The sequence below is a fragment of the Haemaphysalis longicornis genome, unplaced genomic scaffold, assembly GCF_048455015.1.
Source record: "Haemaphysalis longicornis isolate Haplotype H1 unplaced genomic scaffold, Haemaphysalis longicornis Haplotype H1 scaffold_2, whole genome shotgun sequence".
Taxonomy (NCBI): domain Eukaryota; kingdom Metazoa; phylum Arthropoda; class Arachnida; order Ixodida; family Ixodidae; genus Haemaphysalis; species Haemaphysalis longicornis.
Window position 1 is genome coordinate 293490470 of NW_027526295.1, and position 23729 is coordinate 293514198.

Below are 23729 nucleotides of genomic sequence, written 5' to 3' on the forward strand. Positions count from 1 at the left end.
CAGGCCCTTCAGAAAGTATTACATCGACGGAAATACAACATCCAACTCAACAACACAACAGTATTGTTTGGTGTAATTTTTATAGGCGCAACATACGGTGAGGCACCTATATGCAATAGACAAAAACGGGTGCGCGCCACAAATGCAATCATAATATGTTCCAAGTTTGAAATACAGCCCTTCAACACATATTTCTAAAACGTTGAGAAAAACACTATTAACGACACAGAGTTCACTGGTTGTGCAGGAATGTTATCCCAGTAATAAATTGCACGAGTAAACAAAGAGAACTTTTAATGTTATTGTGCTGATTGGTTGCCTAATAAGTCTTACTGTGACGCGTTTTCGCTGAACGCTTGAAAGGCTATTGGAGGTAGTATTCTCGCGACAATTTAAAGTGTCCGAGGTAAAGCTGCTAAAAACTTTTTAAGCTAGATATGCCCCTTGCTCAAGTTTTTGGAGTTTTGTCCTATTACCTAAAATGATTACGCTAGAGTGACGGGAACAAATCGCATAAATGAAACCCAGAGCTGAATTTGGCACTCTTTCAATTTTACTAATCAGGTATTGTTGGTAAGGGCTCCAAATAACAGCTCAGTACTCCAAATTTGGTCGTACTGGTGCTTTGTAAGCATTTAATTTTACAGCAGGAGGGTATCACGCAACGTCCTTCTCAAAAATGCCAATTTCTGTAGTGCACCCTTACAGACGTTTCCAACTTGCGTGTCCACACTGAGGCTACGTGTAAGTGTGGCGCCTAAATATTTAACCTTTTCAGTTCTGTTGATTGTAGCATTACGTAAAGAATAAAAAAAGTCGAGGGGTCTCTTTTTCTCACAGAAAGCAGAGTCCTTCAATGCTTTGCGGGTCATGACACTCGGGCCGAAGTTTCATTCAGGGACAATAGCTGCCGCTAGGATCGCCCCAGTCAACGAGAAGGAGGCTGCGCCGGCTTTCCCCGACGCTTGCTGGCCGGCTGTTTCGCCATCGGCAATACGCCTACATTCTTCTGCTCTTCATTTCCACCAGTAAAAACGCGAGCAAAATATGCGCATTTTTGAGTCAGTTATGGTCGCATAGCTAAGCGGCGAGATATACAAGACCAGGCGTGTTACAGGCATGTTGCGATGTTCGTTAGTTACGGCAGGCGCGCAAATATTTCGCTTTTGGAGGGCCTACATTTGGTGTTCTCGGTTTTTTACTAGCCTTTAATTTGTAGCCTAGGTGATACGAGATAACTAGCGCCGGAATTTTAGCACTTTACAGCCCTTAGTGGCCTGCTGCGCTGAGCAAAGGAGAATTAACCCGGCGTCATAGCACGTTGGTATTGCGCTGCATCTTCGTGATTTTGTAGCTAGGAAATATTATAACAATAATAGGGATCGACAGTTGGAAAGGGAGCATGCACAGCAGAAGAAAAAAACGCTAAAGAAATGGAAGCAGCAAGCTGCAGCAGCGTAGTGGGCGCGTGGAGGGGGGGGGGGGGGGTGTAGATATTACAGCCCTGGATGACTGCTAGGCGGAGCACATAGGTAGGGTGTCTAACACGTAAAAACTCGCGCGCAGAGCGCCCGCCACCCCCCTCTCCACCCAAAGGGCAAGTTAAAGAAAAAACATACAGCACAGCTAGCCATGCCGGGCTTTTCAGAAGATGAATAACTGATTGGATTATCAAAATGCGGCCACAGCAGATTTTCGCTGGGCAACATAGAGGACAGGAAGTTTTGACCGCTGGCTGGCCGTAGCCGGCAGCTGCCAAGCGCGTGCAGAAGAGACTACACAAGCTCACCACGGCTGCGCTACAGAAATGTTCGTTTACATTGGTTGGTGGCAACACCGGGACGGATGTATGGAAATGAGAGACATCATAGCAATATCGTAAAAGACATCATACATACCGCAGATACCGTTTCTTCGTTGTTAGGTGACAACCAACGTCGTTCTGCAGGTGGGCTTCCTATTTATAAATCTTTATCCCCGCGACTGTGTCTTCGGCTTCGTCAGATGCGCCGGCAGGTTTACGAATATCCGACGGATGGCGCCGACGTGGAGCATGGGCTTCTCGCGCTGTAGCGACTCAGATTGACCGCTTATTATCAACCCATCAAATGGAATAACATCCGTGGTGTCGAAATGTTTCTCGTACACGTACACGTGCTTCGGCTCGACACTGAAGCGTCCTCCATCTCGCTTCCACCTGTCGCGCTGTTCGCGCCCTGAAGGAAGCAGAACGGTGAAGCTTTTCCCTCTGTACTTCGATAGCCAGCGCGACAACCAGGCGCGCAGTACATCTGAGGCATCGTAGTTTACCTGGTTTGCCCTTTTTGATGAGTGAACAAAGGTATATCGCACAAAAAACACCACAGCAAGATCGCGACACAACTTACCGCCAATGCGGCCGCAGTCGGCCAAGACGCCTGCACCGGAATCTCATCGTCGCCGCGCGGGAGCTTTGGTCCACATATGAAGCTCTCCCATAGCGTTACGCAGACGTTTCTTGACCAGAAAAGCACTGAATGATTCGAAAAGCACTAAAGGAAGTTGCTGAAAGTAATGTAAGTTGTGTTTGTGGGATTTATTCTTAAGCCCACTTGGTACTCCGTGTCTCAATTGAGTGAATAGGGTTGTGTAATTAAGTTTGGACATTTCGGGTATTAATAGCTGTGTATACTACGCAGTCGTCGGCGAATAATTTATTGTGGATTGAGGGGTCAACAGTAAGATCAATGGCATTACTATATACTACAATAGGAGAGGCCCCAGTACAGGGCCGTGTGGAACACCAGAGTACACGTCCAAATCTTCTGCGACACACTCATTTATGTCAACACACTGTGTTCTATCTTAAAACCGATGTAACCGATGTAACATTCGGTTCGTGTGACTACTTTTCGGCCAATGCCAATTGCGAGTTGTTTTCTCATTAGATCGGGCTCAGGGACGACATCAAACGCCTTTGACAAATCTTCAAGTATAGCGTTGGTTTTGCCATTTGCATTAAGCGTACTAGATGATTCATAAATTATTTCAGATAGTTGGGTAACTGTCGATAAACGAGATCTACAGTCATGCTATTTGGGATAAAGCAAATGATTATATTCTAGGTAAGTAATAATGAACTTATAGATAATATGCTCGAATAGTTTGCAAGAGGTACGCATTAGGGAAACTGGCCTGGTAACTGGAAATGAACTGGTTGTCCGTTAAAGAAAACACACACGTGATCCGATGTTATTTGAACCCGGTTCTACACAGTACCAGCACCATGCGCGTGCACGGGGGGGGGGGTTCCCTGAGGTTTTGGCAAACTTAAACCAGACAAAATTCACCTGGGCAATATACGGGAACCCTACAGGACTCGGTTCTTTCGCCGTTCCTTTTTAAGGTGGCAATGATCGGTCTCCCCAATCTACTCAATAGCACAGAAGAGCTCCAGCATACTCTTTACGCTGACGATGCAACACTGTGGGCTTGCGGTGGTAGTGACGGTCACATTGAGGACATTCTCCAGCAAGTCATAACCACAGTCGAAAATACGTCGCACCCCGGGACCTCAGCTGCTCACCCGAAAAATCAGAACTTATCTACCGTTCCACCAGTAGAGGGGAGAAATCTACTTCCACTCCTCGTTCAGTACAACTTTTTGCCTCCGGTTCGCACCGCATTCCCATCGTCTCGAATATTCGCGTTGTGGGACTTAGAATACGAAATAATGGACATAATTCCGAAAACTTGTTAGCGTTCGAAAAAAATTGTGCACCAAAACCAGGATAGCTAGTCGGCACCACCGAATGAAAGACTCTAACATCCTGCGCATCGCACAGGCCTTTGTAGTAAGTCGGGTGACGTACGCCACTTCGTACATCCGGCTACAGTCGGGAGAGGCAATTAAAATAGACGCTCTCCTCCGCAGAGCCTACAAGCGGGCCATCGGTACCCTACTAAACACGTTTACCGGGCGATCTGAGGCCCTGGGCCTTACAAATAGTTTGAACGAGCTCATCGAGGCTCAACTGCTAGGGCAACTCGTACGGCTGACCTACACCACAACGGGGCGCCCCATACTCGACGTGCACCCATACCTCAGTAAGCGGAATTCGGTGGTCTGGCGAATCCTACAGACGCACTCGTATCCAAAGCTACTTGTGTTTAGTTATTGCTACCCAGGGCGCTACACAAAATTCACAAATCTATGACTAGGAAATGTAAAAGCTCTACAAAGTGTACGCTGCGTTACACCTGAATGTGACGTTAAGTGAGTACAAGAAAAGAAGCTGGTTTAGGTAATTTGCTCCAAAAGACAAATAAACGAAAGCGAAGAAAGACAAAAATATGATGTAGCAGTAACAGAGTTGTCAATAACTATCGCCAGGCTTTCGCGCTCAACGCACCCAAGCAGACGTAAGTGTCCCGAGGCACATTTTTGCATAGGAAGCGCTGCGGGGGAGCAAACTCCAGCAGAGATCTTTACCATGCAGTCGATGTTGTAACCATTATCTTACCCTTACACTTACCCTGGTACTCTGAATCCTTTCTCCACTCGAGCCTTCAGTGGGGGAGGTCCTTGAAATCGATTTCCCAATGCATTATTATTGTGGAATCCTCCCCTCAGCCGAGTGGAGGTAGCACATCATGTGCTACGGCCCTTAGCCTCGATTTTTTTCCAGAGTTTAGTTCATTCAAAAGATTTCCTCGTTAGAATCGTACTCAGACCACTTTTAATGTAAACTTCGCTCAAATAAGCTATATAATTAAGAAAAAAGGGAATGGCCATGCTACCCGCTCGCTCATTTCCCACAACAGAACCTAGGATGTCGTATCAGCTAGCTCTGACATTCGCGGAGGCCGGAAAAAGCAAACGCAAATTAGTCAGAACTTATAAGCTTGCCGAGCGAGCTATTTGCGCTTTAATGTAGGGTACATTCTTTTTAAAGCAGTAAGAATGGTGGGACAAACAGTGTAAGTTACGAAAGCACACGTAAACATAGAAGTACCGATGCGTACTGCTGTTGGTACTGCGCGCACTATGCTTGGCTTAGCTGCACAGGACTGCGGGGCTTTGGAGTAGTCTGTGACGACACTATCTGGCTGACGCAAGCAACGGTGTCTTACGTGACCATATTTGTCGAGCGAGCACTATGTTTCACGAAACGATTATTTTCTCCCCGAACAAACGCAAGTCAGGTTCAAATACGGTCGAAAACAAACCAGAGGCAGGAAACGGCTTGCCAAGGTATGGTGGCGCCATCTAGGTTCACTAACGGTAAACAAGGGTAAGCAATCGGCTGCAGAACGGTCGGTTCTTGTGATATCATTGCAGACCACGAAAACACACGATTTAGCGGGAAAATCAAAATTTTAATTTGAATTGAATAATTTCTCAGGGAATAAACGATCTTTTGCAGCCGGACCAGCGCTGGGGGCACTAGAAAACACTATATCTTTCGAATAAAACAAACTTGTATTTTGTCTTCATGGCCCCTTTAAGGGTCCGAATAATCGGTCGTCTACTGTATAGCTAGGCGGCAGGCCGCGAAAACGCAGGAATGAGTGCGCTTCTGCACACAATCCGGTTTTCGTAGTAGGCTGCTCAGACCCGGTGTCTCTGCGGTCTCTGGTATAGAGGGCACGGGCGACAGCACCGACCAACGGGATCCCGTACTAAGGAACAGCACCCATGTGCTAGAGAAGCTTACCCCCTCTCCCTTCATTTAACTCATTATTAAAGTTTTTCTTCGTCTTCCTCCTCCTTCTCCTACTGTGCGTTCCTTGAGGCTACTATGGCAGGAGACGTCAAGGATCTAAGGAATACTTCCGGACAAAATATATTGGCCATCGACGTGGAGCATCATAGTGCTCTCGAGACTTTACGGATACTCACGTCACTCCATCATATAAATGTGCGAACCCATGGTTTCACCATGTGAAAGAACGACGGCGGAGTCGTTTAAGACGTGATGCGCTTATTCCTGCGAATGACTTGACTACACTGATCAAACCTGTGTCCGAATGTATTCTTATTAGGGAAGTGAGCCGTATTATTACATCAAGATGTTTTAAGATGGTGTTCACTGGAGTATTCCTGGCCATGTTAGGGTGGGTCGCTTCTGTCAGATGGTCCGACCGTAGGCACCAAAAGCCCTCTAGGACCTCAAGTGCCTGAACACAGCCCACTTAGCTGCCGTCAGTGAAAGCGCAACTGTATGCCCCAAACGTGCTGGGCCCCTCAAGACTAAGATTGCAGTGAAGGTGCCCTCAAGTGCGTCGAGAGTCAAGGCCCTCAGGATGCTTCATGGAATGTGCGCCCACGTACGAAGAGGATAGTAAGCAGATAGTGAGGGCCCACTCCACGCACAAGAGGCTGCCGTGGGGTACTACAGCGGTGGCGCCACCGGTCTCCATGCCGGGGGTCTTGAGAAAAGGCTAGGTATTCTTCAACTCCCGACTCTACACAAGCGGCTGCTACACCGATGCAGCCACTACTTCCACCACCCAGACCCCCGCCGCCTCCGCCGTCATCTGTCCCACACGAGATTCCGAGGAGGCATCTCGCTGAGGTTCAGCAACCCCGATCGGTTGACACGTGGCCCTCACTGTGACCGATTGTGCCTCCGACTGAGCGCCAACGCTCAGCGCCAAAGTCAGTAATACCACCCCCCGCCCCGACTGCATTCAATATCGGCAAGTTCCATCATGAATGGCTACCGCCATAGGCTAAACACACCATCTCCGTTGAGTGCACTGCAGGCCCTAGTTCCAGCACTCGGAAGACCCGGGTAGGTCAGTGCCGTGGCCCGCGTGCGCCCTTCACTGACTGCACGTGCGGATGAAGCTTCCCTGTTTCGGTGGAACGCCAGAAGTCGGACGTCACGCGCCTCTGATTTATGTCCATCATGTCAATCCCCATACTCGCCAACTGACAGCCGAACCTGGAAAAACTTACGAGGCTGTCTCGTTTTAAATCATACACTCGCGGGGAGCCCAGTAAAGTCGCCGTGTTCATCAGACGTGAGCTCACCTACGCACACCATCCTGTGCAACCTTTCAGGGCTGATGTGAATGTCTCCCTCGACATCTCGCTTTAATTGCAAGAGGATGGATGACATAGTAGGCACAACGACTGGTCTGCTGGTTGAAGGAAACCATCACAGAAATCATCACTGAAATCATCACTGTTGATTTCAATGCACACCACTTACTCTGGGAAATCTCAAGAATTACGAGCAAGGAACCGAGCCTGGTATCCTTTGAACAGGCGATGGTATGTGTTTACTGAACAATGAGTTAGTTTTCTATGTGGAACGACCTAGAGAAGTTGCTTGGTCATAACGCTCTTGTCGCAGTACTTATGAGGCCGTCTCAGTGGTTTCTAGACACAGAAACACATGGAGGCGATCATATCTCTGCCCAGTAAAGATTAATGGGCTATCAAGTCGCGCAATGTCACTCGGGTGACTAATGGGTCAATGTTTGAACCCCAGATGGGAGATTGTCGAGGGAGCGATGGTTCTGGACCGGAGTCCGCCCTTAGAAGCTCGTCGGTTGCTTACAAACGTTCCCTACTGCGTCATAAAATCAGTGACTAATGGGTCAATGTTTGAACCCCAGATGGGTGATTTTAAAGGGAGCGATGGTTCTGAAGATCCGGAATCCGCCTTAGAAGCTTCTCGGTTGCTTACAAACGTTCCCTCTTTCTCCTTCCTAAAATCAGAGTCTGACATTGAGCTGGGGCCCGTTGAAGCTGTCGCCCGCCAATCGGATGAGGATAAAGACAAACGAAGTCTCTTTAACAGTTTACATTAACCTGGAGGACGACGAAAAATATTCAAAGCCGCATTATACAAGTGCAACCCCTTACAAACATTTGTCTGTAATATGTAGAACTCTGCGAGGGCTAATGGCTACCTTGTACCAACTCTCCCCATTCAAGGCTTTGTCTGTTCATCTGAAATGCGGGGAGCTCCACGCAGCATAGATCTTCTGAGTACGAATCGCCAGGCCCCTTTCGTTCTTCACTCGCCACTGAAATTGGATCCTATGATGGACTTCAAGTTTGAAAGACAATAGTGTTTCTTGGCCTACTTAAACTCAGAAATGTTGGTCTGTCTCTCTGTCTGTCTGTCTGTCTGTCTGTCTGTCTGTCTGTCTGTCTGTCTGTCTGTCTGTCTGTCTGTCTGTCTGTCTGTCTGTCTGTCTGTCTGTCTGTCTGTCTGTCTGTGACTCGATTCAGCCACCCGGCCAAAGTGAAAGAAAATCTGCGCAATAATCTTATATACTCACACCCAGATCTAAATGTCTAAGTCCGGTGTAAAAGTTCATGCTTGTCAACAACATGAACAAGAACAAGACAATACTCAAATATAAGGCGGAAAATCAATACTACATAAGTGACATTTGCAGTGTTCCTTTATTAAAATTTCATGAATTCTCAGTTTTTGCGATAGCAAATGAAATACTACATCAATCCCAGAAAATCGTCACCTGCTGTTGCCCGCGCTACTATAGCTGGTGGTGAAATTTAAGAAATCAAATGGCAGCAGCAACGAAACGTTCCACTAGACAGGTTCCACGTTCCGTTTGGAACGCACGTGGAGAAGGGCAACGTGGTTCTATAACGTTGTAGTAAGGTGACTCAATTCCCGCGCTTCTCCACCGTATAGCAGTACTGGTATCTAGGAACCCAGCCTGGAGCAGTGGAACGCGGTAAATTTAAATTGACTTGAGCAAACCTCTAGTGTGTTTACCTTGGGAGGAGCCTTATGGAAGAGGAAAAGCGTGAGAGGTGAGCGGGAAAGTAAAGGGAGGCATTTACTTGGAAAATGTCGCCAGACTATCGTCTTTTGACGACATTTGCAACGAAAGGAGCAGATGCGCGGGCAAATTTTTTGAAGTGGCTCCGTGCAAGCTATCGTCCTCGCTTCGACCTGATGGAGCCACGTATGCCACTCTCTGTCACTTTGGCAAGGACGTCCGCCACACCCTTTGGAAATATTTTAACGAACTATGGCATAATTGCGTAGCCCATCAAAAATGAAAATCTAGCTGTGTTGATCTCCGTCTGAAACCCCAAAATCTCCACAGTACCCGGCGGTATACCTGGAGTAGCACTTGGCAGTTGCTTAGGAAAGATTATGGAACTAGTTATTCGTGCACGGGTGGAGTAGTTCCTGGAGCTACCCTAAAGTCATTGCTGGTTCCTGCAGTGGCCGCTCGGCTACCGATTGCGTCATTGACCTTTTGTGCGCAACGCAAGAGACGCGTCAAGCGCACATGTGCTGCGCTGTTTCGGGAGGTTAGAGGAACGTATGTCAACGTTGAGCATGATGCCATGCTCAAAGCGCTGCAGCCAATGGTGCTTGGCGGCCGTGCCAACCAGTGGGTAACAAGCTGTCTCTCGGGAAGCTCATTCTTTGTCATCACTGAAGATGGCCCAACGTCAATGCACTATACCTACCGCAGTGTCCCCCCCCCCCCCTCCCCCAGAGAGTCGTCCTGTGCCTGCCTTTTTGGCCTGACAACCTGTCTTGCAAGATCGGTTCACCTGTTAGTATAAGCGGATGATATTTGCATCTAGGAAGATGTAAGTATTCGTCGGCACTTGGGCGCATGCTGCAAAAGACTACGTAGACAGGCGTTGGAAGCACCTACCAGCAAATATGAAGTTGTCGCGTTATCACGAAAGCGTGTGTATGCATACCATTTGTCAATTAATGGCAAAATAGTCCCCTTTTTACAACATCACCAGTTTCTCGGCGTAGTTGTCGACGGAGATCTTTTTAAATGCAGAGCATTTCTTTAACTCACGATGTTATGCGTCCGTAACTCGGCGTCCGCACCACGGCAGCTGCGCCCTTTCCCCCACTCCTTCTCGCCCTCAACACGCTTGCAACAACAGGTACAGCGCGCGCTCCGGCGTTGCAAGCACCGTAGCAACATCAGGTGCGGGCGCGTCGTGGCGTGACGGTGGCGTGATAGCGCGCTCTCTCTCCGCCTCCTCTCCCTCTACTGCGTTCGTTGGGAATATAAACCCGGGTGTCGGCGCGTCAGCCGCACTCCAGTTCTGCTTCGTTCTCTTCTCGTCGCGGTTGTCGCATAACAATAAAGATCTAATCCACCCATCGATCTTACCGCAAATAAATAATAATAATAACACTTGACGTTACCTAATACTCGTCTCGTTCTCTCTCTCCCCAATCATACCAACAACAACAACAACCCTACCACCACCATTACAACACCCATCGCCAACGCAACGCGCGTAACGCCGCTAATGCTCTGCATTTACTCGTGCCCCTCCCGCCGGGCATGTCGGGGTTTTTTAAAGTCTCCAAGGATGTTCTTCGCAAAAGAGGGTGCCTGCAGTGGCCCATATTCTCCAGTTCATCGTCAGAAAAACGTGGGGAATGCTCGCAGAGCCAACGGGGCAAATATGCACGCACTTTTCTAGGACTCTTTACGGTACAGCCTGCCTGAACTTTCTAGTGCGTGCCGCACGAATACTCAAGAGCTGCCGGGCATACAAGCACAAACCCTACGAACGTGTCCGAAAAAAAAAAGGTTGACGTGCACCTCTCACGGTGCACGTCAACCACTGGGGTGACTCGTGATTAACCTTTGCGAACTCACGTGACAATAATAACACTTAAGGCGCTCATTAAGCACCTAATACACCTAATAAGCACCTAATGCGCTCATTAAGCACCTAATCCCCTCTTCGCACGCGTGCATTCTAAGCGCCCCCATGCGTGTTTATTGAAGGCTGTAGCTGACAACATTACCGGTATTACGTCATCCAGCTACACGACAGCTATGGAGCCGCTGCTCCTTCTCTGTTACACGATGTAGCATCGAGCACGCCTAAATATTCCAAGTGCAAAGAAGCGAGATTTTCCAACTCTAGCACTACATCACCTAACTTTGATTTATCTGAATAAGAAGTAAGTATACAGTAACCGCACCCATCTTAACATCGATGGTTCTGCAATACCTCGTTATACCGGCGCTGTTGTTATACTAGGAATGTCTAAGTCTATCGGAACAGATATTCGTGTACAGAATTCGCGATAGCTCATTTAACAACACAGCGACTACAGAATGTACCAACATTCATTGCTCAATTCACTTCATTGAGCAAACAAAGCTCATGTCGGAAATTGGAGATCTTTCGCGACTCAAAGCCTGCGATTCAATCGCTCCAGCCCGCCCTGTGCTGTGGCATACGCAGCTTCTGAGCGAGATAAGAATATTGTATGACCTTGCTGCCCAAGCGGGCGATGAAATTACTTTTAAGTGGCTTCCATAGTCAGTGCGGCATCGTTGTCAACCAAAGTGCCGACGCTGTCGCCTGCTTGATACACCACAATCGAAGACCACATTTATTCCGTTACCCTGAACTGGCGCAGATAGGACTCTCCACCACAAACTAGCCCTGGAAACCACGCTGTGCAAATGGACTAGCAAATGGACTGTGCAAATGGACATGAATTTACGACCGTACGTCTTATGGCCCTTGACCTCCGTATTCAGCGTCCCCTTCCACCAGGCCTCTCACGGCCTAACGCAACCATTCTTTGTCGTCTCTAGTGGGCAGTCGCATTCACAAGTGCTTACTACTGTTTACGTATGCTTTTAAATGCATGTTTTAATGTTTTAATGTACGTTTCCTTCTTTGACTGCATTGCGACCACAGCCGATGAATGGGTATCCGGAGCCCCGTAAAGCCGGAAATGAGAGGCTTTTTCTCCGGCCCCCCTTTTTCGCTGTACTTTTTGGAGCGAGAATAAAACTTATTGATTGATTGATTGATTGATTGATTGATTGATTGATTGATTGATTGATTGATTGATTGATTGGTTGATTGATTGATTGATTGATTGATTGATTGATTGATTGATTGATTGATTGATTGATTGATTGATTGATTGATTGGAATGGCAGCCAGTAAAGAAGTCTGACACGCCGGAGACCATGCGGCACGTTCTATGCGAGCGCCCATGTTTTTCTTCGAAAAGAACGCAGCTCTCCTCAACTTTGTGGATGTTAGTGTCGGTAGCCGTTCTCTGACGAGAAAATACTGAGTCACTGGTCTTCTCCATCATGAACGTACAAAGCGAAAAAAGCGTTCAAGCACTTCATAAAACCGACGGACATTCATAAAATGCCGTAGCATAATGACTTTACTGTAAGGGCACTCACTGAACTTTACCTGACGTTAAGCCCGGATCTCTACGATCTGTTTTTCTGCTTTCCTGTTTTTTCGCATTTTCCATTTTTCATACGCGTAGGATAGCAAACTACGCCGTAGCTTGGCCGCCTATGTTTTACCTCCTTCCTTCTGGGGTTTCCCGCATTGTGTGTCCTGAGCCCGTGCCGTGGTTGACAGCACCGTATTCCCTGTCGATGTCGCGTGTCCTCTTTACGTACCGCGCCTTCCGCCCAGGCTCTCATCTCGCGCTGTATGCTTAGGCCCAGTGTTAGCTGTTATTGGCTAAAATCCACTCCGTAACCTGCTCCTCATTGGGCACTCTCTTATGTCACCTGCGCGTCATGGCTGCGTCACTGTGCCTGTTGAAATGAGGATGACAATACATGACCCAGCAACGTTATCGCGTGCTGTGCGCAGAGAGGGCGAATCTTTGAAAAACGCCGGCGTGAACACAAGAGGCAATAATCGCAAAGCCGGCGAAATTAGAAACCGAGGACGATCGCGCCTCTGATACCAAGCGGAAGCGCGATGCCCGCCAGGATGGCCAATACGCGAGGCGGAATACGCAGCCAGTCGGCGTGGCTACAATCCCGCAGCGTGGAGCGAGCGGCAGTTCGTGGCCAGCCAATGCGGCGTCACTTCCGCTGGTCATCCACCTTCGCAGAGGGGGATGTACAATCGCACTTAACTTGTTTAGCAGCATCCTTAGACACCATCCTGTGTCGTGCGGAATCGAAGTTACTGAGGGTGGAAAGAGGATGTAAGTTCGCAACGAAAATGGCGGAGGAGGCGGCAAGCCAGGCATAAGGTCCTCACTGGCGCTTTTTCACGAGTCCGGATGGGTATCTGCTTGCCTGTTGTGGACAATCCAGCAGGCGCATTTATGTGCACTGCGCGTAGTCGTAGAAACAGGTCTGGCGCTGAATCTGGGCGCGGGGCGAGTGAGCAGGAGTGCTGGCGGTTGCAGGTCCCCCCAAGGCCCCGTACAACTGCACGCTGAGCAACCAGACGGAGGACGCGTTCCTGGCCGAGTGCCGCGAGGAGCCCGGCGGCGTGCGGCAGCTGTACAGCCTCGAGGTGCACGACATCTCGTGCCACCGGCTGCTGGCCAACCTGAGCGCAGAGCGGCCGGCATTCTGGGTCCAGGGCGTGCCGGCGGGGCTCAACTACGTGCTGGTGCTCTACGCCGTCAACGAGATGGGCCGCTCGCAGCCCGTGCTGCTGCGCGCAGAGGCCGCCGACCGGTACTGGGACGGCGCGAGGCACGGTACGCGCGCATTCCGGGCTGCTTTTACGGCGGGGGATCATGGGAGTTGCAAGAGGGCGGTTGGGCTGCTCTTCGTCGTGTAAGTTAATCTGAATGCAGCTTGCCGCCATATCGTAGCGGAGCGTAGCTAGTTCGGCCATTTCACTGGTGGGAGCAAGGCTGCCTATGTGAGATGTGCGAGGGCGTTCGGGGTTGGACATTTTACTGATCCTATTCTACGCGCTCTTTGTCGGATCCCTCTTTTTCTGTCGACTATGTAGTGTATCGTGTTGGTGAAACTCATTACAAGTAAACGGGTTTTCTTGTGGACTAAATTGGGCTGGGAGCGCTGCAGTGCCAGATGAGCTAAGCCAGGGGCAAAGCTGCCGAAGGGACATTCTGCCTTTCTCTTCTCCGGAGCCATCACGTGCGGCCGCTTTGGATGTATTGTGTGCTCCTACATTCACATGTGGAGGGCAGCCAATCACCAGTGTTCCATCTCTGCGCTCGCCGGATTCGCCTGGGGAGGGCGCTATGTCTCAGAGTGTTCCGTACGAAGGCCGCCCCTGCCGCTCTCGTTGCAGCAGGAAGCAGCGAGTGGGGTGGTGGCGGCGGCTGCGAACAGGGCAGCTCCCTGGTCGTCATCCTGGTGGCCGTGACCTTCGCCGCCGTCTTCTTCCTCTTCCTCCTGGTCATCGTGGCGCGCTGCCGGAACAAGCAGCAGCGCCTCAGGGCCCCGGGTGAAGAAGCCTTCTCTCTCCTTCCCGCTTGCTCTGTACGGACGCGTGCGGTTACAGAGATCTATGCGGCACTGCTCCGCGCTGTAACAGGTTGAGTGAGCGGGTCCTCACTAATGCCCTCCCTTCCAAAAGAGTTTTCGAGCTGCGGGCGAAATGCACCAGGCCATCAACTCTGTCTAACATCAAATAACGACGGCCCATAATTATGTCGCCGTCGGGAGCTGCACATCAATTTTTCGCGACTTTGAAACCTGCTCTTGCCACAGGGATGAGCCGTTTCGCAATGTCCCGGAAAAGGGAGAGAAATATGAACGGAGCGCTTTACTAGTAACACCCACACGAACATCCTTGCGCTTGAACCACACCCACCTAATTGCACGTATCAACAGTCGCACGTCATCCATGAATAGTTCCTTTTCTTCACGTTCAATAATAATCTGAAACCAATACCCGATAACATAATACGATGTACTGACCGGAAAGTTTTTTCTCAAGAAACTAAATACTGTCGTTCCCACCTAACCATACTCATGATGTTGAAGCTTACACCAAGTTCAGTGTGTTCTACCTATGTCAAAGCGCTGTATTTCTTTTATTTTCTACACGCTGTTATACTTTGCCCTGAACCTGTGTACTTCTAATTCTTTCTTTAATCGCGCTTAGGTTTTTCTTGTCCACCGTTTTTTTTTTTCTTGTTCGACATGATATTGTACGCGATGAACACCTCGACAGAGACCCCCCTATATGTAATGCCCTCGGACCTTTACAGGGGCCATGCAGACAGAACACAAGTTTGGTCCATTCGAAAGATTGCCTCGTTAGAATCATACTGACAGCACTTTTAACGTCAACTTCGCTCAAATGAGCTACATAATCAGGAAGAAAAATCGGGGCCATCTCCACTAACGGAAACCTCGGGAGGGGCGAAACATGCAGTGTACAAGTGTATTCTTGGCGCCTTGGAGTTTTTGCCAACGGAGATAAAACCGTTTGGGGTAGAGGTATACAGCTTTGCTGTAAAAGTATCTTGTCTTTGAAGCACAAAGCTCTTTAGCGCGAGGCGTAAACAAGTTTCCCGGTGCTTTTTAGCACGCGTTACGTTCTAGCGCGAGGCGTGAGTGAATTTCCCGGTGGTTTAGTGTCGTGACTACACGAGACGACGATTACAATGACAATTACTACGGAGACGACGACAGGAGACGCCAGCAGCCCCAGCCCCTAAGGGGCTTCGCACCTGGAAGGGAATGGCCATACGACTGATCAGCTCATTTCCCGGGCTAGAGCATAGGACGGCATATGCCCAGTCATGCGATGCCGCAAAAGCGAACGCAAGTTAGACAGAGCTTATAGGCTTGCAAAAAGAACTATTTTCGCTTAAGTGTACTGCATATTCATTTTATAACCGTAGGAATGGTGGGGTGAAAATATGGTAATTACACAAGTACACGTAAACATAGAAGTACCGGTGCCCGTTGCCTAATTCCATAGCAGATTTTCGGTGTGAAGCACCTTAAGACCTCGAACTGTCCGTCCGCCGTCCGACGGTGTCTCCCCAAGACTACAGCGAGCTACACGAGAGGGCGCTACGCGCAAACACGAGTACAGCGAGCTACACGAGAGGGCGCCACCCGCAAACAGGAGATCACATTCAAAACACGCAAGCCGTCGTTTCACTTCGTTTCATTTCGAGCATATAAATTACACCATCTCCACGCCGTGAACGATGCCGAGGGTGTGAATCACTGGGACGCGACATGTCTTGCGTGTGGCGTTTGTCATTTACAGTGCACTTACTTCACCCCAAATCATTTAATAAACTTTGAGTGAATCATCGTGCATGGACGATAACACTCATCCACACAATACGCACAACTTTCGTCCCAATGCTTCGCACCCTCGGCATCGCTCACGGCGTGGAGGTGGTGTGATTTATTTTTCGAGTCAAATCTTACCTTAAGCCTCGTCGCCGTCCTCTAGTCTGGTATACCGCAGCGACAGGGGTACGTTGGAAAATAAAATCCCTTATTGCTTTTATTTCATGAGGTGCAAAAAAATTGCACCAAGCAAGCTGTGTACTTTGTGAGCTCGCCAAGAATCTCCAAGAGAGAAAGGGATTGGCAGCGATACAAGTCAAATGAGAAATAGCGCCGCGCATATGCGGATACCCTACAGGCGCGCTGCCGCTTTTATCCTAAAGAGGGCGAAGATGCGTTGGCCGAAAATATACATCACACATGCACGCACAAAGCACATGGTTATATTAAAAATTGCAGGCATTTCACTCTGGGTTGCAAAGCGTGCGTTTTTCAGTAACTATGCCCTCACATCTTCGGAATGACGCTTTCTATGCCATTGCAATGCGCAGGATAATACCAATTCACAAAAGAAGCTACATTGCAACTTCTTTTCCGTTTTCAGTTGACAAGATTGTACAGAACGGGAAAACGTAAGTATCGGACTGATGATATGCCTTACTATCATTTATTTAAAGTGTAGGAGAGCATACACCTTGCTTTTCTGCAACACAATCCTTGCTTTTCTTGCTGAAATGAAGCGAGTTCACACAAGGTGAATTCGTGTAGTCACGTAATTTCATGTGCGGCAATCTCTGACGAGGCCTGCACAAAGGCTCTTAACGCTCTCAAACAGTTATTCTGCGCAGTTGACTGAATGTAAACTTTCATGTCTACAAAATAATGCGCTCAAAATATACTTCAGATACGTTCTCTGCAGGAGAAACCCGTCAGGAGCACCCCTGTTTGGATGAAGTTTAACAAATTGTACTTTTGACATGTAACTACACCACACGAAAGTTCCCGAGAATTCCCCGAGGTTATCAAGAAGTGCTGACACCGAATGTAAATACTTGCCCTGTACGAAGTGCAAGGTGTAAAGAAGTGCTCCTCCATGTTTTTCAAAGGCGCACCATGCAGTTTAACTGCTTCCTAAAGTTGGAGTTTGAGAGAGAGACCTAACTTCATTGGGATGTGTCCAGCGCACGCTTAATGTGCTGCGCCAGCGGTTCCTGGTCCCGCAAAGCCAATACTCAGAGTGAAAGCTGCTGCGTGCTCGCAAGAGGCAACTGTCGCTGCAGTCCTTTGGTCCTGGCATGCAGTGGTGCTGAGCTGTCCGTGCGTGCTCGCAGGTCCCCTCGTCCGTGCGACGGATCGGTGAACATGACCACCTTCGACTGCGCCGAGGGCGACGACCTCCGTCCAACAGTCCTGGAGACTTCGCCGACCAAGCCGCCCTTCCATGCCGACTACATAACCAACGTCACCAACCACACACCGTACTTCTGCCGCCAGAAGATCGTGGACTTCTGATATCCGGACGTGCTCCCCACAAGCAGCGCCAAGGATGACCCCTGTTTGACGACCTTCGGCGGCGCGGCCTGCGGTTCACGCCAGAGCTCGTCGTGAAGCTTCTGGGGAGAGAAGGGCTAGTCACTCACGGCGGCCACGAGGAGCAGCAAGCGAGAACTGCTGCTGCCGGCGGCCGACCGAGGCGTCGACGTTCCTCGGACGGCCAGCCTTCACTCACGAGGGCGCGGCTCGTCTTTAGAGCGTGCAAAATCCGTGTGCATTCGCCGCTGACTGGACGATAGCGCGCCAACTGCTGTGGCTGTGTTCAAACGAACACGGCAGTGCGCGGGCTGCTGCTTCCTCGAGTGCTGGTCGCTACCACGGCAGCCACATGCTCGTGCCCTGAGTTCGACTCCGATGCGAACTGCTGTTGGTGCTCATGCGCGATGGGGACTGCTACGATGCCAAAATGCGAATGACAAGAAGAGAAAAGCAGGTGCTGAGATGCAGACAACTTGTGTGTGCGTGTGTGTTCGTGCGCGGACTTGAGTCAGGCGTCGAAATGAGAACAAATAATTTTACTCACCATACCTTATACGTCCTGATGACACTCATTAACTTTGTCCTTGCTAAAGGTCGGGGGCGCCGCTTGTGCTATATGCATTTAACATCACCGTGACATGAATGCGGCCAGAGCCTCCTCTATGTGATAAGGTCAGGTTTTTCTCCTCTGGAAGAATTTCACTTGCAGCTATAGCGGCCCAGTACTCTACTCTTTTGCGTTACACGGTTTCTTTTTTCTCTCTAAAATATTTTCATTTATAAATGGCGTCCCATGTCCGCACTGCTTTGTTTTACGTGCTGTCGAAAGTTGACGCAGCCTAAAATGTCTAGCCGCCAATGCCCGGTTTTCATTACTCCGTTTCAATGTGTCCAGTTCAAGCGAGCTCTGATTGACTGAGAGCCGATGGCACGCGTATGACGCAAATTGGTCAAAGCGGGGTGTTGATTTCGGTGAGTGGTGCAGGTTAAATACATCGTGAGTGCATCTGCGTCACGTCTTGAAACAGTCGTGGAATGGACATTTTTGGAACGGAAGGAACACAGGATTCTGGCCGGGTTCACGCCTGTATGAGGGAATGCTAAAGAAGTGACGTCGTGTCTCTGCTAGCTGCAAGGCATAGGTGCTTTGTTTCGCAGTGTCCAAGTACAGTAAGGCTGCAAAAACGGCAAAGGGGCTGCCTAGAACGTAACCATTTGCGCGACAAAACGCCAAATGCGGTGCTTGGAGCCGATGGTTCGGCCGACGATGCAGTGGCAAAGTTCTCGGCTTGAAAGATGCAGCTTAAGTGAACCCCCCTGAAGGAGTTGAGCACTTAGGGATGCAAGTTTAAGCCAGCGCGGTTCATCAGTGCCTAAGGCGCTGTGCAGCTGAGCCCAAGGAGGCGGGCTCGATGCCGGCTGCTTTTCAGGTGCAGGCGAAGAGCGAAGACTGGCGTGCGTTGAGACTTCGGCGCACGTCGAGGTGGGAGGATGAATCGGGAGCCCCGCTACGGCGTGCCTCAGGTGCATGTTCGGCGTGTGGAAAACCAAAAGTTCGAATTTTAGTCTTCAAGTACGGTGGGCAATAAGGGTGGTTACGTTCATAGGAATCCGGTGAGAAATTGCCACGCGAGTGCTAACCGAGCTTTCCGTCCTCGCGAACATCTTGAGAGCGGTGCCGTTTATCGCGAAAGCCGTCGCGTGGATGTGAACGTAAGAAATTATCGTCTAGCACTGCCAACCAAGACAGATGGGGGCACCCAATGTATCCAAGGCCCGGAGTCCCGTTCTAGCCAATTCGCACCTTCACCGCTTTAGACCACGCAAATGCGGAGAACCCGACTTCTCTGCCGTTACATTGATTTTTTGGCTGCAGAACCTTTTTTGCCACCTTCTTGTGCATCAAAAAACAGTTCCGCTATGAGTGGCTACCCGCGTACGTTACGGAGTACCCCGACGACGAATTGCATTTCCGGAGCCTATACAAACTAACGCGATTGTTTCGAGGCTTAGCCCCTGCTCTTTGCGGCCAACGCGCTCACTTCACGGAGGGATGCCACACGACGCTCATTGCAGTGGCCCGCCGTTATGTATGTAAGGGAATTTTCCCAGCGCATGACGTAGTGCACTCATGTCTGTAAAGATTACAATCTATATTTTATACAGTGTACAACTGTCAGCGCCGCTTCTTCATCGAAATTGTCTCATATTTAAAGGATTACGCTGTTCTATGGACTGTCACTGTGGCAAAAAAAAGGTACTGTCGCCTATAAACATATACATACATTATATATACATCAATACATATAAAAATATTCGTATACTTATATGTGTACATGTCCGTGTCCGTGTGCTTTAAACTTCGAGCTTTCCATAAATGTCCAGGTATCGCTCCATGCGTTTTCTGCACGTTCAACGGGTCAGCTGTTCTACAAAGCGCAAGTTATAACTTATTCCTTCAGACGTGTACTTCGGCGGCTGTTGTTTGCAATGAATTTGACATTTTGTGATTTTGTCTTCTGGCTTTCGAGTTATTGCTCAGGACGTTATGGACGTGTTATTTCATAAAATACGCCATGAATCCGCGTTTCCGTGACGCTAGTCATCCGTCGTGCTTCGCTGTTCTTCACAGAGAGCTTACGCGTTGACTACGTTAAGCCCTCTCGAAGTCACTGGAAAAATGCATCTAAACAATCAGGTTGGAGCGTTAAGAAATAAAAATTCCAGTTAAAACATGAAACAGTCTGGAATCTTCTATCTCGCGGGCAACTTCACGCATACCTTTTAAACGGGCCATGAAGAAATATATAAACCTGTTTAATAGGAAACACCTACGTTTTGTTACTCACTCAGCTTTACTACAGTGACGAAAGACGTTGTTTTGATCGAGAATACGGCAGAAATATTTGAAAACCTTCACAGTTTCCGCTAACAGCGCCAGAAGTGACGCAGTTGTGGCAACAGTGACGCAAAATAGGTCAGCATTAAAACGGTTAACATTGCGCCAAATTCCGGTTACCACTCACTCGAGTGACACCACAGCGCCCCCTGCTACAGCCCAGTTGTGTTTCTCGGCGGTGGCTTTGGTCGGCGGCCGCCAATGGCACAAGCAAGATTCTGTGACGTCATAGAGACCTCACCAGGAAATGGCTGCTGGGTCGTGACTGATTTATGCACTCGCCTCAATAACTGGAGTACTTGTTTAGAGTTCGCGATAAGGCTGGTATTATCGGGACAAAGCCGCCTTTTTTGTATGAACCAAAGTTATATTCTGTGTTCATGGCCCTTTTTTAAAGGGGCCATGCACAGAGAAAACAAGTTTGGTTTAGGAAAAATTAGGAAAAAGAGAATGGTCATGCGACCCGTTAGTTCCTTTCCCGCACTAGAACATATGACGTCATATGCACAGCCCTGCAATCGGCTAAACCCGGAAAAAGCAAACGCAAGTTAGACAGGGCTTATAGGCTTCCAGAAAGAGCTATTTTGACTTAAGTGTAATGCATATTCATTTTGCAGCATTAATAATGGCGGGTGAATTAATGGAAGTTACGAAAGTACACGTAAACATAGAAGTACCGGTGCGTGTTGGTGTCGGTCCTGCGCGCACTGTGCTTGTTATAGCTGCACAGCAGTGCGGCTCTTTGGGATTGTCCAGGATGACGCTGGCCGAATGGCGCGAGCGACCTTGTGTTACATGACAAAATTTGTCCGACATACCCCGTGTTTCACGAAACCATTTCTACCTGCCGTAACAAAAACAAGCCGGGTGCAAATACAGTAAAAAACAAAGCAAAGTCGAATAGCGGCACACAACCGTGTGGTGGCGCCTTCTAGGAGGAATAGCGGTAAGTAAGGCCCCGCAGCTAGAACAACTCTCTAGGAGTTCGCTGGAAGACCCGTCCATTTGACATCATGGCAGACGCCACGAAACACACAATTTGGCAGGAGAATAAGAATTTTAACTTAAACTGATTAATTTCTTGGTGACTATGCTTTACTTGCTGCCGGAAAGGCGCTGGGGGCGCTGGAAGACTAAATCATTCGAATAATTAAAACAAGCCTGTTTTGCCTGCACGGCCCGTTCAAGTTCAGTGCCAATGTTGGATGAGGTGTGTCAGGAGCGCGAAACAGATCCGCTACCGCTTTTCAACATATTCAGAGCAAATCAGCACCTCAACTCATTTAAGTATACTGGCACTAACTCAGCAACCATGGCTTTTGGATGTATGCAGGGGAGATTGGGTGCACCTTAATAAGTCCTCTTGACCTACGAAAGACACCACCGAGGCAGCAGTTGCGGCACCATGACAAGATAGTGAAACTGAACCGAGGGAACACCGTGTTCGCAGTGCTGCGGACGAGTTCGGGCCGCTCCCTTCGATCAGGATGTAGCTTAGAAGATCGCCGCCGTCGGCCCATAGTGAGGGTGGCTCTGTAAGAGTTCCAGCGGCTGGCGGAACTCTTGGCGCTGCCGTAACTGGCAGCTCCGGTGGCGAACAAGGTGCGCCAGCCTCACCGACTACGACGGAACGGCCGTCGCTTTTTAAATGCAGAGCATTTCTTTAACTCACGATGTCACCCGTTCTTGGCGTCCGTAGTTGTCCGCATCGCTCGCAGGTGCGCCCTGTCGGCGCGATCGTGGCGTGATAAAGGCGGTTGTCGGCGAGGCTGGAACGCGCTCATCGCCGCGCTATCTCGTCAGCCCCGCTCCTCCTCGCCTACTCTCCGCTCGCATCGCGCGCTCTCTCCGCGGTCGGTTGGCGCCCAACAGGTGGGGGCGCGCGCGTCGCGGGATCAACAACATCTGTGGCGTGATCGTGACGTCAGCATCGCGCGCGCGTGGCGCGATCGTGGCGTGATAAAGGCGGCTGTCGGCGAAGCTGGAACGCACTCATCGCCGCGCTCTCTCGTCAGCAGTTGCCACAAGTGCAACAACATTAACGTAACGCAAACTACTTAACGTCGTGCGCCCCCGGAAATGCTCTGCATTTGTTCGTGCCCCTCGCGAGGGGGATGTTTCTTCCATCAGGAAAACGGCTACCGCTGGCGGGAATCGAACCCGCGTCCTCGGGCACAGCATTTTTGATGCGAGGGGGGATAGCACATCGACCTCCCACCGGCGACGACCGCCTGCGGGTGGCAGGACAGAAACCTCACCCTGCAATGCAGGACCCTTCTGGCATATGCATGGTGCAGAGAGCTGTCCCACGCCACGCGGAGTTCTCCCGGTAGCGTGGATGTTTCCTTGGGGGTGGGACGTTCGGATGTTGAAACCGACCGCTGACTGCGTGTCCCCTGTTACATTGGGTAAGGCGTCCCCGAACCGGGCTCTGTCGGCTGCGTCATGTGTGGTAGCGTGGTGGTCGAGCAGCCAGCAAAAGTTGATGCCTTGGTGAAGACGACAAGAAGCCGAAGTTAAACTTAACTGGTTTACTGCATGGCGAGAGATGAACAACGACGATGGACGAACATCATGCTTCCGGGCGAGGTCACAGCAGGACTCGAGCAGGGCCGCCCCCCTAACAGCGGCCTAATGCGGTCTGTCAATGGGCACAGAAAGCACTTGATTTATAGACACAAGCAGTAACAGCTCCGCCGCTTTCCTTGTGCTTTTGCACGCGCACGAAAAGAGAACAAACATACATAAGACACTCTCTACCTTGTTTGTGACGGCAGGCAGTGGCGGTGCGCGTTGAGCCTGAGAGAGGGGGAGATGACATGTCGGCGAGCGGCGCCCGCTTTGCAGATGAATGTGTCTGCATAAAGAACAGCTTGTTTCGCATTTTGCAACAACCGCGGCCAGAGTCATGGCTGGCGGGGCCTGTGTCGACCCGCTTTCGAGAAAGGCGGGCTGCTTTCCGCAAGGCACAGGTGCACTACGCGAAACTTGCAGCAAGCGCGAACAGGGTAGCGGCGCGCTGAATCGTAACACACTGGTTCATGGTAGAGCCAACGCACGTACGCCTTTATGCTGATGCTGACCCCTAGGCGCCCTGCGGAGGCGTCAGGTATGCGCGCGCAGCGCGAAACGACCGGCCAGCCGCCAGTTCCCCGAACCAGCTGCCACTGCCGGCCATCTACCTTCAGGGTTGGTTGGAAACAGCGCGTTGAAACAGGACCACGAAGAAGAGAACCGGAAAGGACGTGGTCATGTGGTTCTTCGGGGTCCTGTTTTACCGCGCTGTTTCCTA

General features: G+C 49.9%; 1 protein-coding gene across 2 annotated transcripts in view; it reads left to right on the top strand.

Annotated features, from left to right (window-relative positions):
- LOC144170858 (neural cell adhesion molecule 1-like) overlaps positions 1-20278 on the top strand; it is an 871116-nt gene extending 850838 nt beyond the window's left edge. Inside the window, exons 9-12 of one of the 2 annotated variants that reach the window (XM_077700881.1) lie at positions 13173-13472; positions 14036-14191; positions 16610-16637; positions 17337-20278. In XM_077700881.1, coding sequence (XP_077557007.1) covers positions 13173-13472; positions 14036-14191; positions 16610-16637; positions 17337-17517 — 665 coding nt within the window. In that variant the 3' untranslated portion in view covers positions 17518-20278. The remainder of the gene's footprint in view (positions 1-13172; positions 13473-14035; positions 14192-16609; positions 16638-17336) is intronic. The other variant, XM_077700882.1, reaches the window with a different exon arrangement.
- Positions 20279-23729: the final 3451 nt, after the last annotated feature.